A 17,719-nucleotide genomic window follows, 5' to 3' on the forward strand; every position below is an offset into this window, starting at 1 on the left:
TTTGACATTTACCATCATTCACAGAATTTCCATGATCTGAAAAGAAGATGGAAGATCGGCTTCTTCACACTTCAGCCAGCCCCCCCCAAAAAAACCTGCCTAGAGACTCCCAGATCTCCTGCTTATTCCCTACTTTTTCCTGGGAATCTTCCAACCAGGATTTCTGGGGGAAAAAAAACCTAGGAATTTTAGGTAAAGTAACCAGAATTTTGCAACCCTAGGTATACATCCATCGTCTCACCTCAGAGTGGGCCTTCTTCTCCGTAACTTTCCCAGAAGAGCCCAGCAGGATCATGACGTTCTGGGCTCCATCAGCTACAGCATGTTCTATCCTGGAGTGATGGCGCAACTCCTCTAGTCTCAGGTCCAGAGGACTGATGATGGGCTTGGACACAGAGACTGAGGACCAGAAATGTATCATCATTATCACAGAGACTGGGGAAGACAGGGGACCAGAAATGTATCATCATTATCACAGAGACTGGGGAAGACAGGGGACCAGAAATGTATCACCATTATCACAGAGACTGTGGAAGACAGGGGACCAGAAATGTATCATCATTATCACAGAGACTGGGGAAGACAGGGGACCAGAAATGTATCACCATTATCACAGAGACTGGGGAAGACAGGGGACCAGAAATGTATCATTATCACAGAGACTGGGGACCAGAAATGTATCATTACCACATTTTCATAACCCAGAAAATATTTGAACATGAAATGTTTGTTACGTGTAAAAATCAAATCATACAACATTTAAAAAAAGGGATGTACAAAGTCCAAAAAAAAAGCCTAATTCCCCACAAACACTTTACATAGCAGAGGGAAACGCCTAATCCCCCACAAACACTTTACATAGCAGAGGGAAACGCCTAATCCCCCACAAATACTTTACATAGCAGAGGGAAACGCCTAATCCCCCACAAACACTTTACATAGCAGAGGGAAACGCCTAATCCCCCACAAACACTTTACATAGCAGAGGGAAACGCCTAATCCCCCACATATACTTTACATGGCAGAGGGAAACGCCTAATCCCCCACAAACACTTTACATAGCAGAGGGAAACGCCTAATCCCCCACATATACTTTACATGGCAGAGGGAAACGCCTAATCCCCCACATATACTTTACATGGCAGAGGGAAACGCCTAATCCCCCACATATACTTTACATGGCAGAGGGAAACGCCTAATCCCCCACATATACTTTACATGGCAGAGGGAAACGCCTAATCCCCACATATACTTTACATAGCAGAGGGAAACGCCTAATCCCCCACATATACTTTACATAGCAGAGGGAAACACCTAATCCCCACAAACACTTTACATAGCAGAGGGAAGCGCCTAATCCCCCACATATACTTTACATAGCAGAGGGAAGCGCCTAATCCCCCACATATACTTTACATAGCAGAGGGAAGCGCCCTCCAACAGACAACCCATGCCCTTGGTGAGAGATGTGTTAGTGGTTCATACCGTCGTTATCACCGTAGTTGGTTTCACCAGTCTGGCTGGCTTTGAGGATCTGCATCCTAATAAACTCTATCTTGGTCTTGCTGTCCTGCAGCATCTGCTGAGCAGTGGCAAGCAGCTTCTTATCCTATTGAAGTTATGGGGGGGGGGGAGATACATGTAAGCATGTTAAACACGGGCTATTTCTTTGGCTCAGTGTTTTAACCATTTTGTTTTCACCATCTGTTTTGATTTCTCTTGGACTTTGTACGACTGTGTACATGGTCTTCCAAATGAGGTTAAAAGCATTGAGACATTCCAGCTCAACTCAAATCTAATTGCTTTTGAGGGTAGCCATACACAACCCCCCCGTACCTTGGAGGATCCATTGGAATACATTTGAATCATATTCTCAGCTCCTTGTTTGCATTTTAGCTCAATGTCGTTCTGCTTCTTCAGAGCCCCCAGTCTGCTACTGCACATTCTGGACTCACTGCTGGGGGTGTCTGGGGTCAGAGGGCAGCCGGGAACTACAATAACAGAATAGATATGAGGGCAGTCCAACTACAACACAAACAAAAAAACAAAAACAAGGATGAAATTAGACAATGTCATAATGCAAAAGGAAGCAGAGTGGACTCCCGAGTGGCGCAGCGGTCTAAGGCACTTCATCTCAGTGCGTCACTACAGACCCTGGTTCGATCCCTGGCTGTATCACAACCGGCCGTGATCGGGAGTCCCATAGGGCGGCGCACAATTGGCCCAGCATCGTCCGGGTTATGGGACTGTTTGGCCAGGAGTAGGCCGTCATTATAAAATAAGAATTTGTTCTTAACTGACTTGCCTAGTTAAATAAAAAAGGTTCAATTGTATCTTGATAGCCAATGTAATGGTCAGTGAGCTTATTTGAAAATGTACTGAATTGTACCCGACACAGTCTATGTTGATACTGTAAAAATAATCACTTAGTAATATAGGCCTAAATTAATCAAATTGAGCTGGTTTTTTTTTGGTATAAAGACAAATATGTCTGGGAAAAATTCTTTCTATTTAGAGGCTGTTGAGCAATATTGGTAGCTGTCAGATTGTTTCAATGTGGCATTGTTAAGGCTTGTACAGACAAGCTGAGTTTCACTGACAGACAGAGAAAAATCAGGTTTCAGTGAGACTGACTCCCAGGTGAAATGGAAAGAGTGGGGGCTCCCACACCACAACGGTACGTAGCGTACACATCCAGGCCACAGAACAGACTGAAACATTTCCCCCTTTTGGATCCTCAAGACACTTCCTAGTCCCATTTGGACAACATCTGACAATTATCAGTCTTCCATATAACCTTATAACCCCCCCCCACGGCATACCGAATCAAAGTAGTTTATTTCCCACAATAAAAAGCCCCTGTGATGTACAGGACAATCCCTCCCGATGTACAGAAGGGAGTCACATGACTTCATCCCCGTTTAGGTATTTTCCCTTTGGGTTACAACGTCGATCACAAAAGAGCACTGCTGTGCTGTACTCTGCGCCACTCCAGACTCCAGAAATTCATACCAGGTCGTACAGGAGACAACTTTCTATCATGAATGAATGATCCACTGTCCTGTCTATTTAACTCAACATACAGGCCCTACTGTACCTTTCACAAGAAATTACAAGAACACAATGTTTATACGATACTCTCCGTGTCTTAGGAAGACAGTCTGCTTGTTTAGACTGTAGTACAAATCACTCTTAACTAAGCAAGACATGTACAGTAACAATTCTCCATATCTTCAAAAAGACCTCCCTGAAATCTAAACACTTCCTACTTCCTGTATAGGGCACGCACATCAGCTCAGAAAGATGGAGGACAAGACAGATGATACTTGTACCTTCAGATAAGTGTCCAAGAAAAGAGCCACATAAAGCATCTTAATAAATAAGGTGTTTGGCCACCAGCAGCCAGAACAGCTCCAAAGCTCCTTGGCACAGATTCTACAAGGTTCTAGAACTCTATTGGAGGGATGCGACGCCATTCTTCCACAAGAAGAAGTGGCGGTGTTCAGAATCTCCCTTCCCGGCCGAGCAAAAACTGGTTGAACATAAATGTTGTTTCTACATCATTTCAACCCCCCCCCCCCCCAAAGAAATTCTAATGTGACGACATTGAATCAACATGGAAAACTGATTGGATTTGCAATGACATTTTTGGTTGATTTCACATTGGTTAACAACTCCACCAAATGCAAAATCAAATCTAGACAATGAACTGGCGTCTGAGCCCAATGGGATAGGTGCTGACACACATCCTTTATGGTCCGTTCAGACCACTCTTTCAAAGTCACGGAGATCTTTTCTTCTAGCCATGGTAGCCAAAACAATGGGGCAACTGGGTATTTTTATACCCTAAGCATAATGGGACGTTAATTGCTTAATTAACTCAGGTGTAGTACCTATGTGGAAGCACCTGCTTTCATTATACCTTGTATCACTCATCTCCTCATGTGTTTTTAATCATTTTGGCAGTTACCTGTACTACAGTGCTTCATCAACAGCATAGAGACGGTCCAGGTTCAACTTGAGGGAGGTCAATACAATACCATATAGTGTACAACATACTGTACCTGTAAGCCTACATAGATGACTGAGGTTTGATAAGACCTATACAAAAGGGCTCACAGAAAACAAGAGTGAGTGTGTCAGAGGATAAATAGATTTACAACTAGCAGCTAGGCTTGCAGAGTGAGCGTGTCAGAGGATAAATAGATTTACAACTAGCAGCTAGGCTTGCAGAGTGAGTGTGTCAGAGGATAAACAGATTTACAACTAGCAGCTAGGCTTGCAGAGTGAGTGTGTCAGAGGATAAATAGATTTACAACTAGCAGCTAGGCTTGCAGAGTGAGCGTGTTAGAGTTTGCATCCCAAATGGCACTCGATTCCCATATGGTGAAAAGTACTGCACTATATAGGAAATAGGGGCCCATTTGGGACTCACTCAGAGGCTGTGAGAAGGGCACTCTGTCTCAAGGCGACACACTGCAGCTTTAATGGAACTAGGAGACAAGGGTTTCCAGACAGACAGATGTAGTTTCCTAGCGAGCATATTGAAACATGGTTAAATAGACCTACTGGAGAACCTTTGTCACGTCCGAATCCCCCTTCACTCTGGAAAAATGTTTTTCCCTGTTCATGCTGCCTGATGTACACCTCGCCCCCTTTTCAGTCTCATCCATTTCACTAACAGGATGGCTATAGTCTGGTGGAGACTAGACTACTTGACTTGAAACTCTTCTTCCCGTCCTAAAGACCCTTGTTTACTGGAAGAGAGGGTCTGGACATAGAACAAGCCTCATAGCTCCTGCTTCCTGATGTCCTACTCAAACACGTTCACTTCCTCTCAAACACAGAGCTCCTGCTTCCTGATGACCTACTCAAACACATTCACCCATACAGATAGTTTGTGTTTATGTATTGATATGGGCCTTAAATTGTATTAATTATTTTTTTTAAAGTTGAATTGATTTAGTTCTGTTCTTGTCTATTAATGTTCTGTATTATGTTTCAGGTTCTGTGTTGGACCGCAGGAAGATAAGCTGCTGCTTTTGGAACAACTAATGTGGATCCTAATAAAATACCAGAAAAACATTGAGTCATTAACAACCAGGGGATTCAAAAATACACTGTCTACAGTAACCTTGCAGCAATCAAACTCACAGACTAGCAGAGCCCAGTGGGTAGAACAATGCATCTGTTCTCCATCTAGTAATCCTGAATATATCCAGAGCAACAATGTTCACATCCTCATTCATTTAACAGACCCAGCAGACACGGGGCAGAGCGAGAGCGCGAGCGACACGGGGCAGAGCGCGAGCGACACGGGGCAGAGCGCGAGAGCCACGGGGCAGAGCGCGAGAGACACGGGGCAGAGCGAGAGCGCGAGAGACACGGGGCAGAGCGAGAGCGCGAGAGACACGGGGCAGAGCGAGAGCGCGAGAGACACGGGGCAGAGCGAGAGCGCGAGAGACACGGGGCAGAGCGAGAGCGCGAGAGACACGGGGCAGAGCGAGAGCGCGAGAGACACGGGGCAGAGCGAGAGCGCGAGAGACACGGGGCAGAGCGAGAGCGACACGGGGCAGAGCGAGAGCGCGAGAGAAGGCTGTATAGCGGAGTATTTGGAAATGGCCACGGGATGGTTTTCATAGACCGTCAAAACATTTTATTTTAAGTTTCAATAAATCTGAATGTCTGTAGATACTTTTTACGTTAAAATCTGCAGTCAGGAGATAAAGCAGATTGTGTTATTTATGTCACATCATGTTATATTATGAAGGTTAACGTAGTAGAGCCAGTCAAATGTTGATTTGTAAATAGCACAACAGGAGCCGGTGAGTACATAGCGCACACACACAGAGTGGGGCAAAAAAGTATTTAGTCAGCCACCAATTGTGCAAGTTCTCCCACTTAAAAAGATGAGGCCTGTAATTTATCATCATAGGTCCACTTCAACAATGACAGACAAAATGCGAAAATAAATCCAGAAAAAAAAAAATCACTAGGATTTTGTAATGAATTTATTTGCAAATTATGGTGGAAAATAAGTATTTGGTCAATAACAAAAGTTTCTCAATACTTTGTTATATACCCTTTGTTGGCAATGACAGAGGTCAAACATTTTCTGTAAGTCTTCACAAGGTTTCCACACACCGTTGCTGGTATTTTGGCCCATTCCTCCATGCAGATCTCCTCGAGAACAGTGATGTTTTGGGGCTGTTGCTGGGCAACACGGACTTTCAACCCCCTCCAAAGATTTTCTATGGGGTTGAGATCTGGAGACTGGCTAGGCCACTCCAGGACCTTGAAATGCTTCTTACGAAGCCACTCCTTCGTTGCCCGGGCGGTGTGTTTGGGATCATTGTCATGCTGAAAGACCCAGCCACATTTCATCTTCAATGCCCTTGCTGATGGAAGGAGGTTTTCACTCAAAATCTCACGATACATGGCCCCATTCATTCTTTCCTTTCCACGGATCAGTCGTCCTGGTCCCTTTGCAGAAAAACAGCCCCAAAGCATGATGTTTCCACCCCCATGCTTCACAGTAGGTATGGTGTTCTTTGGATGCAACTCCGCATGCTTTGTGCTCCAAACACGACGAGTTGAGTTTTTACAAATAAGTTCTATTTTGGTTTCATCTGACCATATGACATTCTCCCAATCTTCTTCTGGATCATCCAAATGCTCTCTAGCAAACTTCAGACGGGCCTGGACATGTACTGGCTTAAGCAGGGGGACACATCTGGCACTGCAGAATTTGAGTCCCTGGCGGCGTAGTGTGGTACAGATGGTAGGCTTTGTTACCTTGCTCCCAGCTCCCTGCAGGTCATTCACTAGGTCCCCCCATGTGGTTCTGGGATTTTTGCTCACCGTTCGTGATCATTTTGACCCCACGGGGTGAGTTCTTGTGTGGAGCCCCAGATCGAGGGAGATTATCAGTGGTCTTGCATGTCTTCCATTTCCTAATAATTGCTCCCACAGTTGATTTCTTCAAACCAAGCTGCTTACCTATTGCAGATTCAGTCTTCCCAGCCTGGTGCAGGTCTACAATTTTGCTTCCGGTGTCCTTTGACAGCTCTTTGGTCTTGGCCATAGTGGAGTTTGGTGTGTGACTTTGAACTTGTTATCAGTATAAAATACACCTTTCAACAACCTCAAACAGGTGCCATTAATAAATGGTCGTTAGTGGAGGACAGATGAGCCTCTTAAAGAAGAAGTTACAGGTCTGTGAGGGCCAGAAATCTTGCTTTTTTGTAGGCGACCAAATACTTATTTTCCACCATTTTTTAAATAAATTCATTTAAAAAAAATCCTAATGTGATTGTTTTTTTTTCTCATTTTGTCTGTCATAGTTGAAGTGTACCTACGATGAAAATTACAGGCCTCTCATATTTAAGTGGGAGAACTTGCACAATTGGTGGCTGACTAAATACTTTTTTGCCCCACTGTGTGTGTGTGTGTGTGTGTGTGTGTTATATATATATATATACACACATCATATCATGAGCCACACATCAAGACTCTCTTATAGATATGTGTGTATTATATATATATATATATAATACACACATATCTATAAGAGAGTCTTGATGTGTGGCTCATGATATGATGAAACTCCACTTGTATGCAAATCACTGCTAAATGTCTAATATGTGCTATACTCTCCAGCTTTCTCCCATGTATTTCGTTACTTGTTAGTTAGCTAAGTGGCTGAATTAATTGTATTTACTATATCTAACTAGGCAAGTCAGTTGTCCGGGAGACTTGGTCCTTAAACCCTCACCTCATCCACTTTCCCAAACATGGTGTATAACAGGTATGTGTTCATTTCACCAGAACTAATAGTTCCTCTGGGTTAGGGGTAAGGGTTCTATACCTAGCAGGATCTCTGGGTCCTTGACCACGATGTGAGCGTTGAGCTCCTGAAGCTCCTGGTGCAGCTCCTCCAGCTTCCTGTTGCTCTTCTTCAGCTGGTTGTCAACGTAGGCCAGGCTCTTCTTGTCAGTGGTGACCTTCTTCAGGTTCTCAGCTCCTTCCTTAATCTTCAACTCCTTCCTGATCTCCCTCTTGATGTGGTCCTTGAGCTCCTCTAACCTCTGCTGCACCACGGTGTCTGACAGGTCCAGGTTCTCAACCAGACTCCTGGCGTCTCCCTGGAAAAAATAAAATAAAAATCAGAGTGATGCGTCAAACAAAATACTTTCAAATACTCGGTCTTCCAAATACTCAAAATCAGTTTAATAACCAGTGACTTGTTGGAAGGGTTGGGGTCAATTCCATCTCAGTTCAGTCCATTGAGGAATTACTCTGTGCACTTTGTTAAATTGACTGGATTTACCTCAACCAGCCCTTTTGGTTGGTGATGAGTGATGCTTCAAACATCATCACTTTCACACCGGTCTTACAGATCACAACTATATCAAATCGGCAGCCATCAATATTCACTTTCAGCAGTGAATCTGCTTTCCCCCACTTGGCAGGGTTGGGGTCAGGTTACAATTCAGGAACCAAAATGTACATTTTAGTCAGATGACTTCCTGATTCCTAAATGGACTGAATTGAAATGGGATTGGCGTTGACCCCACTGGCGTTGGCGTGAATAGCATCTACATGACCAACGGCTGTGTGTTGCTATACGCTGATCTTCATCACTTCTAGTGATGCACAGAGATTACATTTTTTTTGGCCGATAGCGATAGAGATTCTTCATTGTTTCATTATTTACTTGAGGCCAAATTGATTTTGATGCATTTTATTAAGTTAAAATAAGTGTTCATTCAGTATTGTTGTAATTGTCATTATTACAAATACAATTAAAAAAAAAAGAAAGTCAGATTAAATCGGTATTGGCTTTTTTGGTCCTCCAATAATCGGTGTTGAAAAATCATAAATCGGTCGACCTCTGATCCTAACTGCTCTCAGACAGGGAATTTTTACCAGGATTAAATGTCAGGAATTGTGAAAGACTGAGTTTAAATGTACATAAGGTGTATGTAAACTTCCGACTTCAACTGTACATATTACCTCAACTAACCAGTGCCCCCACACATTGTACCGGCACCCCCGGTATATATTATTTTTACTGCTGGTCTGTAATTACGTGCTACTTTTTTGAAACTGCACTGTTGGTTAGGGGGCTCGTAAGTCAGCAGTTCACGGTAAGGTCTACTACACCTGTTGTATTCATCATTTCACTGTTGTATTCAGCGCATGTGACTAATAACATTTGATTTGACGTAGCTGGCTAGCTATTTATTTTCATGGACTGGAGTTCAGTTTCAATAGAAATCCCCCGCTACGACCTCCAAAGTGCCATCAAAATGTCAAGGGCTTTGCAGACTATCACGGATTACAAGAGGGAAACCCAGCAGCGAGCTGCACAGTGACGCAAGCCTACCAGATGAGCTGGCAAGCAACACTGAACCATGCATGAGAGCACCAACTGTTCCGGACGACTGATCTTGCTCTCTGTAGCCAATATGACTAAGACCTTAAAACAGATTAACATTCACAAGGCTGCGGGGCCAGACTGATTACCAGGATGTGTACTCAGAGCATGCACTAAATGCCTTCACTGACATATGCAACCTTTACTTGACTCAGTCTGTAATACCTACACGTTTTAAGCAGACCACCGTAGTCCATGTGCCCAAGGCAGGCAAGGTAATTTGTGTAAATGACTATTGCCCGTAGGACTCCTCTTTAGCCTTTCAAAGCATTTCATGGCTAACATCAACATCCCAAACACCCTGGACCCACTCAAGTTTGCATACCACCCAAACAAATGACACAATTTCTATTGCACTCCACACTGCCCTCTCCCATCTGCACAAGAGGAACAGCTATGTCAGAATGCTGTTCATTGACTACAGCGCAGCGTTCAACACCATAGTGCCCGCCAAGCTCAGAACCCTGGGACTGAACATCTCCCTCTGCAACTGGATTCTGGACTTCCTGATGGGCCACCCTAAAGGTGGTGAGGGTATGCAATAACACATCCCCACACGCTGTTCCTCAACACTGGTGTCCCTCAGGGGTGTGTTCTTAGTCCCCTCCTGTACTCCCTGTTCACCCTCGACTGCATGGCCGCGCACGACTCCAACACCATCATTAAGTTTGTTTGCTGCCGACCCGACGGTGGTAGGTCTGGTCACCGACGACTAGGGCTGGGCGATACGGCAAATAAATTATGATAGATATATATTTTATCAAATAATGTTTAAAAAGGTCTACTTCAGACTCAAGAATGCCTGAACAAACCAAATGCTTCAATGTTTATTTATTGTCAGAAGTAGAACAATTTTTTTAATTTTTTTTTAGCTGTAAACCCTTTGAAGTCATGAGCAAGAAATAAATTAAATGGTGCAAAGCAATATGTATTAAAACTGTTAGCCTAATGGCACATCACAGTTCATGTTGGGGTAGTTGTTGTCTTACAAGTTACAAGCAAGAAAGACGAGTCTGTCTACAGGCTTTAAAGCTGCCCCATGGCAGGTCACTATGTTGCCACGTGCTAAAAACACGCTCTGAGGGGGAGCTGGTCGCAGGAATGCACAAGTAGAGCTTTGCCAGGTGGCTGACTTTGGTAAGGTTTTTTGGGGTGGCTCTTCCACAAGTCCAGTGGATTGGTTTCACTGTCAGCATCAGGAGACTGAAGGTAAAAGCCGGGTTTCTTCTCTACCAGATGGATTTCAGTAAGACCTGTGATGGGGGAACGCGGCTTTTTGAAGGAGAAAAAAACTGCAGTGACTTTTTTCTTTTTAGCTGGCAGTTGTTCATGAAGCTGTAGCCATGGAAACCCGAGCCCAGCACAGGGAGACGTGTACCTCATTGACCATTTCTGAGACAGCTCTTGCTTTTATATGTCCCACCTTCTCTTTGATGTAATATGTTTTTAAACTGAGGGTCGACCAACGAGGCTATGTCCAGGACGTCATCATGTGTCTCATTCAGATAGACCATGACGATCGTTTTTTGATGGTTTGGTTGTTTCGAGACCTTCAAGTCCCTGTGTCCACATCACTAAGGAATAAACATGGTCCACACACACACACACCAACACAGTCGTGAAGAAGGCACAACAACTCCTCTTCCACCCTCAAGAGGCTGAAAATAATTGGCTCTCAGATCCTCAAAAGGTTCTACAGCTGCACCAATTGAGAGCAAGGCGCTACAGAGGGCAGTGCGTAAAGTCCAGTACATCACCGGGGCCGAGTTCCCCGCCATCCAGGATCTCTACACCAGGCGGAGTCAGAAGATGACCCTAAAAATTGCCAAATCCTCCATCCACCCAAGTCAGACTGTTCTCTCTGCTACCACACAGGAAGCGGTACCAATGCACCAAGCCTGGAACCAACAGGATCCAGAACATCTTCTACCCCCAAGTCATAAGTCTGCTAAACAGTTAACCAATTAGCTACCCGGACTATCTGCATTGACCCCCTTTGCACGCTTTTGATTCATCACATATGCTGCTGCTCTGCTACTGTTTATTGTATCCTGTTGCCTAGTTGACGTTATCCCTGGTTGATGCTTATTCATAAAACCCTCTTAGGCCTCACTCCCCCCAATGTGAGATATCTACTGCAGCCCTCATCTTCCACATGCAACACCCGTTCTGCCAGTCACATTCTGTTAAAGGTCCCCAAAGCACACACATCCCTGAGTCACTCGTCTTTTCAGTTTGCTGCAGCTAGCGAGTGGAACGAGCTGCAATAAACACTCAAACTGGACAGTTCTCAATCTCTTCATTCAAAGACTCAATCATGTACACTCTTACAGACAGTTGTGGCTGCTTTGCGTGATGTATTGTTGTCTCTACCTTCTTGCCCTTTGTGCTGTTGTCTGTGCTCAACAATGTTTATACCTTGCTTTGTGCAGCTACCACATTGTGTTGCTACCATGTTGTTGTCATGTGCTGCTGCCATGTCATATGTTGCTACCATGCTATGTTGCCATCTTAGGTCTCTTTATGTCGTGATGTGTGTTTTGTCCTATATTTTTAATTCCAGCCCTCCGCAGAAGCCCTTTTGCCTTTTGGTAGGCTGCCATTATAAATAAGAATGTGTTCTTAACTGACTTGCCTAGTTAAATAAATAAAATAAAAATATAGCCAAGTTATCCTTCCTCATTGTGTTTATTCCTTGTATATAGCCAAGTTATCCTTCCTCATTGTGTTTATTCCTTGTATATAGCCAAGTTATCCTTCCTCATTGTGTTTATTCCTTGTATATAGCCAAGTTATCCTTCCTCATTGTGTTTATTCCTTGTATATAGCCAAGTTATCCTTCCTCATTGTGTTTATTCCTTGTATATAGCCAAGTTATCCTTCCTCATTGTGTTTATTCCTTGTATATAGCCAAGTTATCCTTCCTCATTGTGTTTATTCCTTGTATATAGCCAAGTTATCCTTCCTCATTGTGTTTATTCCTTGTATATAGCCAAGTTATCCTTCCTCATTGTGTTTATTCCTTGTATATAGCCAAGTTATCCTTCCTCATTGTGTTTATTCCTTGTATATAGCCAAGTTATCCTTCCTCATTGTGTTTATTCCTTGTATATAGCCAAGTTATCCTTCCTCATTGTGTTTATTCCTTGTATATAGCCAAGTTATCCTTCCTCATTGTGTTTATTCCTTGTATATAGCCAAGTTATCCTTCCTCATTGTGTTTATTCCTTGTATATAGCCAAGTTATCCTTCCTCATTGTGTTTATTCCTTGTATATAGCCAAGTTATCCTTCCTCATTGTGTTTATTCCTTGTATATAGCCAAGTTATCCTTCCTCATTGTGTTTATTCCTTGTATATAGCCAAGTTATCCTTCCTCATTGTGTTTATTCCTTGTATATAGCCAAGTTATCCTTCCTCATTGTGCATTTATTGTATATAGCCAAGTTATCCTTCCTCATTGTGCATTTATTGTATATAGCCAAGTTATCCTTCCTCATTGTGCATTTATTGTATATAGCCAAGTTATCCTTCCTCATTGTGTATTTATTGTATATAGCCAAGTTATCCTTCCTCATTGTGTATTTATTGTATATAGCCAAGTTATCCTTCCTCATTGTGTATTTATTGTATATAGCCAAGTTATCCTTCCTCATTGTGTATTTATTGTATATAGCCAAGTTATCCTTCCTCATTGTGTTTATTCCTTGTATATAGCCAAGTTATCCTTCCTCATTGTGTATTTATTGTATATAGCCAAGTTATCCTTCCTCATTGTGTTTATTCCTTGTATATAGCCAAGTTATCCTTCCTCATTGTGCATTTATTGTATATAGCCAAGTTATCCTTCCTCATTGTGTATTTATTGTATATAGCCAAGTTATCCTTCCTCATTGTGTTTATTCCTTGTATATAGCCAAGTTATCCTTCCTCATTGTGTATTTATTGTATATAGCCAAGTTATCCTTCCTCATTGTGCATTTATTGTATATAGCCAAGTTATCCTTCCTCATTGTGTATTTATTGTATATAGCCAAGTTATCCTTCCTCATTGTGTATTTATTGTATATAGCCAAGTTATCCTTCCTCATTGTGTTTATTCCTTGTATATAGCCAAGTTATCCTTCCTCATTGTGCATTTATTGTATATAGCCAAGTTATCCTTCCTCATTGTGTATTTATTGTATATAGCCAAGTTATCCTTCCTCATTGTGTATTTATTGTATATAGCCAAGTTATCCTTCCTCATTGTGTATTTATTGTATATAGCCAAGTTATCCTTCCTCATTGTGTTTATTCCTTGTATATAGCCAAGTTATCCTTCCTCATTGTGCATTTATTGTATATAGCCAAGTTATCCTTCCTCATTGTGTATTTATTGTATATAGCCAAGTTATCCTTCCTCATTGTGTATTTATTGTATATAGCCAAGTTATCCTTCCTCATTGTGTATTTATTGTATATAGCCAAGTTATCCTTCCTCATTGTGTATTTATTGTATATAGCCAAGTTATCCTTCCTCATTGTGTATTTATTGTATATAGCCAAGTTATCCTTCCTCATTGTGCATTTATTGTATATAGCCAAGTTATCCTTCCTCATTGTGTATTTATTGTATATAGCCAAGTTATCCTTCCTCATTGTGTATTTATTGTATATAGCCAAGTTATCCCTCCTCATTGTGCATTTATTGTATATAGCCAAGTTATCCTTCCTCATTGTGTATTTATTGTATATAGCCAAGTTATCCTTCCTCATTGTGTATTTATTGTATATAGCCAAGTTATCCTTCCTCATTGTGTATTTATTGTATATAGCCAAGTTATCCCTCCTCATTGTGCATTTATTGTATATAGCCAAGTTATCCTTCCTCATTGTGTATTTATTGTATATAGCCAAGTTATCCTTCCTCATTGTGTATTTATTGTATATAGCCAAGTTATCCTTCCTCATTGTGTTTATTCCTTGTGTTATTAGTTTTATATATCGCTCTGCTTTAATGGGAAGGGTCCAGAAGTCAGCATTTATATGTATGTTTTAACACCGGTTGTTTACGAAGCATGTGACAAGTAACATTTGAGTCTTGTTGGTCTGTAATCTGGCAATACAGTCACTTGGCAGGCCATCATCGGCGGCTCTGTGACCGTTATGTAACGGACTAAAGGGAAAGCAGCTAATCTGTGGCTGGTCAGCTGGTCAATACTCAGTGGTGCTGCTAGTCTACTGTTACCCCAAAATGGCACCCTATTTCCTATATAGTGCACTTCTTTTGACCAGGGCTCTATAGGCTCTCGTCAAATGTAGTGCACTATAAAGGACATAGGGTGTCATTTGGAACACAGATTATACACTGGGCCAAACACACTAGGCCTTACCAGCTGACCTTAACAAAAGTCCTCTGGCTTGCTGGTTAAACAATGACAGGGAATGCAGAGGAAAACGTCACTGCAACAGGACAGACAGAGAGGGCCTCCCCCACAGACCAAGTACACTGTTGTGGGTTACATAGCCTTCCGTATTGTTCACATCAATTTAAGGATAAGCGACAAGCATTTCCTCGACTGACCTGAAGTCAAAATGTAATTGTGGCCTGGCCTGACTCGAGTTACTGGGCATCACTCTTTGAAACATCTATTCACCGGTTGTAAAACAGGTGACGGCTAATGTTATTTAGTACGGAAGCAAACCCTGAATTTGGACTTAATAAGCTGACCACCACATTCTTCTTGGATTTTTTCAACTCTGAGTCGCTATTTAAGAGCTGGGTTTCAGCGGGCATAGCTCTGGACCGGCCTTCACTTGACCCAAACATAACGACCATGATTGGTTTAGATTTGGTCTCCAATTATAGATGTCTGTTTTACAAGTTTGGACAGTAGAATAGAGTATAGTCCAGTACAGTCCAGTCTAGTACAGTCCAGTATAGTCCAGTAGAGTAGAGTACAGTATAGTCCAGTACAGTAAAGTAGAGCATAGTCCAGTACAGTAAAGTAGAGCATAGTCCAGTACAGTAAAGTAGAGTATAGTCCAGTACAGTATAGTCCAGTAGAGTAGAGTACAGTCCAGTACAGTCCAGTAGAGTACAGTCCAGTAAAGTAGAGTATAGTCCAGTCCAGTAAAGTAGAGTCCAGTACAGTAAAGTAGAGTATAGTCCGGTACAGTATAGTACAGTAAAGTAGAGTATAGTCCAGTCCAGTAAAGTAGAGTATAGTCCAGTCCAGTAAAGTAGAGTATAGTCCAGTCCAGTAAAGTAGAGTATAGTCCAGTCCAGTAAAGTATAGTCCAGTCCAGTAAAGTAGAGTAGAGTCCAGTACAGTACAGTAAAGTAGAGTACAGTCCAGTAAAGTAGAGTATAGTCCAGTCCAGTAAAGTAGAGTAGAGTCCAGTACAGTACAGTAAAGTAGAGTCCAGTACAGTCCAGTAAAGTAGAGTCCAGTACAGTCCAGTAAAGTAAAGTAGAGTCCAGTCCAGTAAAGTAGAGTCCAGTCCAGTCCAGTCCAGTATAGTCCAGTCCAGTAAAGTAGAGTAGAGTCCAGTCCAGTAAAGTAAAGTAGAGTCCAGTCCAGTCCAGTATAGTCCAGTCCAGTAAAGTAGAGTATAGTCCAGTCCAGTAAAGTAAAGTAGAGTCCAGTACAGTATAGTCCAGTAGAGTAGAGTAGAGTACAGTCCAGTAGAGTATAGTCCAGTCCAGTAAAGTAGAGTCCAGTCCAGTCCAGTAGAGTCCAGTCCAGTATAGTCCAGTAGAGTCCAGTCCAGTATAGTCCAGTATAGTCCAGTCCAGTAAAGTAGAGTTTAGTCCAGTCCAGTAAAGTAGAGTTTAGTCCAGTCCAGTAAAGTAGAGTATAGTCCAGTCCAGTAAAGTAGAGTATAGTCCAGTCCAGTAAAGTAGAGTATAGTCCAGTCCAGTAAAGTAGAGTATAGTCCAGTCCAGTAAAGTAGAGTATAGTCCAGTCCAGTAAAGTAGAGTATAGTCCAGTCCAGTAAAGTAGAGTATAGTCCAGTCCAGTAAAGTAGAGTATAGTCCAGTCCAGTAAAGTAGAGTATAGTCCAGTCCAGTAAAGTAGAGTATAGTCCAGTCCAGTAAAGTAGAGTATAGTCCAGTACAGTCCAGTCCAGTAAAGTAGAGTCCAGTATAGTAGAGTATAGACCGGTACAGTATAGTACAGTAAAGTAGAGTCCAGTAAAGTAGAGTAGAGTCCAGTCCAGTAAAGTAGAGTAGAGTCCAGTCCAGTCCAGTAGAGTAGAGTCCAGTCCAGTCCAGTAAAGTAGAGTATAGTCCAGTCCAGTAAAGTAGAGTAGAGTCCAGTCCAGTAAAGTAGAGTCCAGTCCAGTCCAGTAGAGTAGAGTCCAGTCCAGTCCAGTAGAGTAGAGTCCAGTCCAGTCCAGTAAAGTAGAGTATAGTCCAGTCCAGTAAAGTAGAGTAGAGTCCAGTCCAGTAAAGTAGAGTAGAGTCCAGTCCAGTAAAGTAGAGTAGAGTCCAGTCCAGTAAAGTAGAGTAGAGTCCAGTCCAGTAAAGTAGAGTATAGTCCAGTAAAGTAGAGTATAGTCCAGTCCAGTAAAGTAGAGTAGAGTCCAGTCCAGTAAAGTAAAGTAGAGTCCAGTCCAGTAAAGTAGAGTCCAGTCCAGTCCAGTATAGTCCAGTCCAGTAAAGTAGAGTATAGTCCAGTCCAGTAAAGTAAAGTAGAGTCCAGTACAGTATAGTCCAGTAGAGTAGAGTAGAGTACAGTCCAGTAGAGTATAGTCCAGTCCAGTAAAGTAGAGTCCAGTCCAGTCCAGTAGAGTCCAGTCCAGTATAGTCCAGTAGAGTCCAGTCCAGTATAGTCCAGTAGAGTCCAGTCCAGTAAAGTAGAGTTTAGTCCAGTCCAGTAAAGTAGAGTTTAGTCCAGTCCAGTAAAGTAGAGTATAGTCCAGTCCAGTAAAGTAGAGTATAGTCCAGTCCAGTAAAGTAGAGTATAGTCCAGTCCAGTAAAGTAGAGTATAGTCCAGTAAAGTAGAGTATAGTCCAGTCCAGTAAAGTAGAGTATAGTCCAGTCCAGTAAAGTAGAGTATAGTCCAGTCCAGTAAAGTAGAGTATAGTCCAGTCCAGTAAAGTAGAGTATAGTCCAGTCCAGTATAGTACAGTAAAGTAGAGTAGAGTCCAGTACAGTCCAGTCCAGTAAAGTAGAGTCCAGTATAGTAGAGTATAGACCGGTACAGTATAGTACAGTAAAGTAGAGTCCAGTAAAGTAGAGTAGAGTCCAGTCCAGTAAAGTAGAGTAGAGTCCAGTCCAGTAAAGTAGAG

General features: G+C 42.4%; 1 protein-coding gene across 2 annotated transcripts in view; it reads right to left on the bottom strand.

Moving 5' to 3' along the window:
- LOC135513283 (serine/threonine-protein kinase N2-like) overlaps window positions 1-17,719 on the bottom strand; it is a 50,261-nt gene that overhangs the window by 11,990 nt on the left and 20,552 nt on the right. For both annotated transcript variants that reach the window (XM_064936160.1, XM_064936158.1), the window contains exons 2-5: window positions 7,868-8,144; window positions 1,837-1,991; window positions 1,486-1,609; window positions 242-399 (exon numbers count right to left, since the gene is read on the bottom strand). In XM_064936160.1, coding sequence (XP_064792232.1) covers window positions 242-399; window positions 1,486-1,609; window positions 1,837-1,991; window positions 7,868-8,144 — 714 coding nt within the window. The remainder of the gene's footprint in view (window positions 1-241; window positions 400-1,485; window positions 1,610-1,836; window positions 1,992-7,867; window positions 8,145-17,719) is intronic.

The sequence above is a fragment of the Oncorhynchus masou genome, chromosome 24 (genome assembly GCF_036934945.1).
Source record: "Oncorhynchus masou masou isolate Uvic2021 chromosome 24, UVic_Omas_1.1, whole genome shotgun sequence".
Taxonomy (NCBI): domain Eukaryota; kingdom Metazoa; phylum Chordata; class Actinopteri; order Salmoniformes; family Salmonidae; genus Oncorhynchus; species Oncorhynchus masou.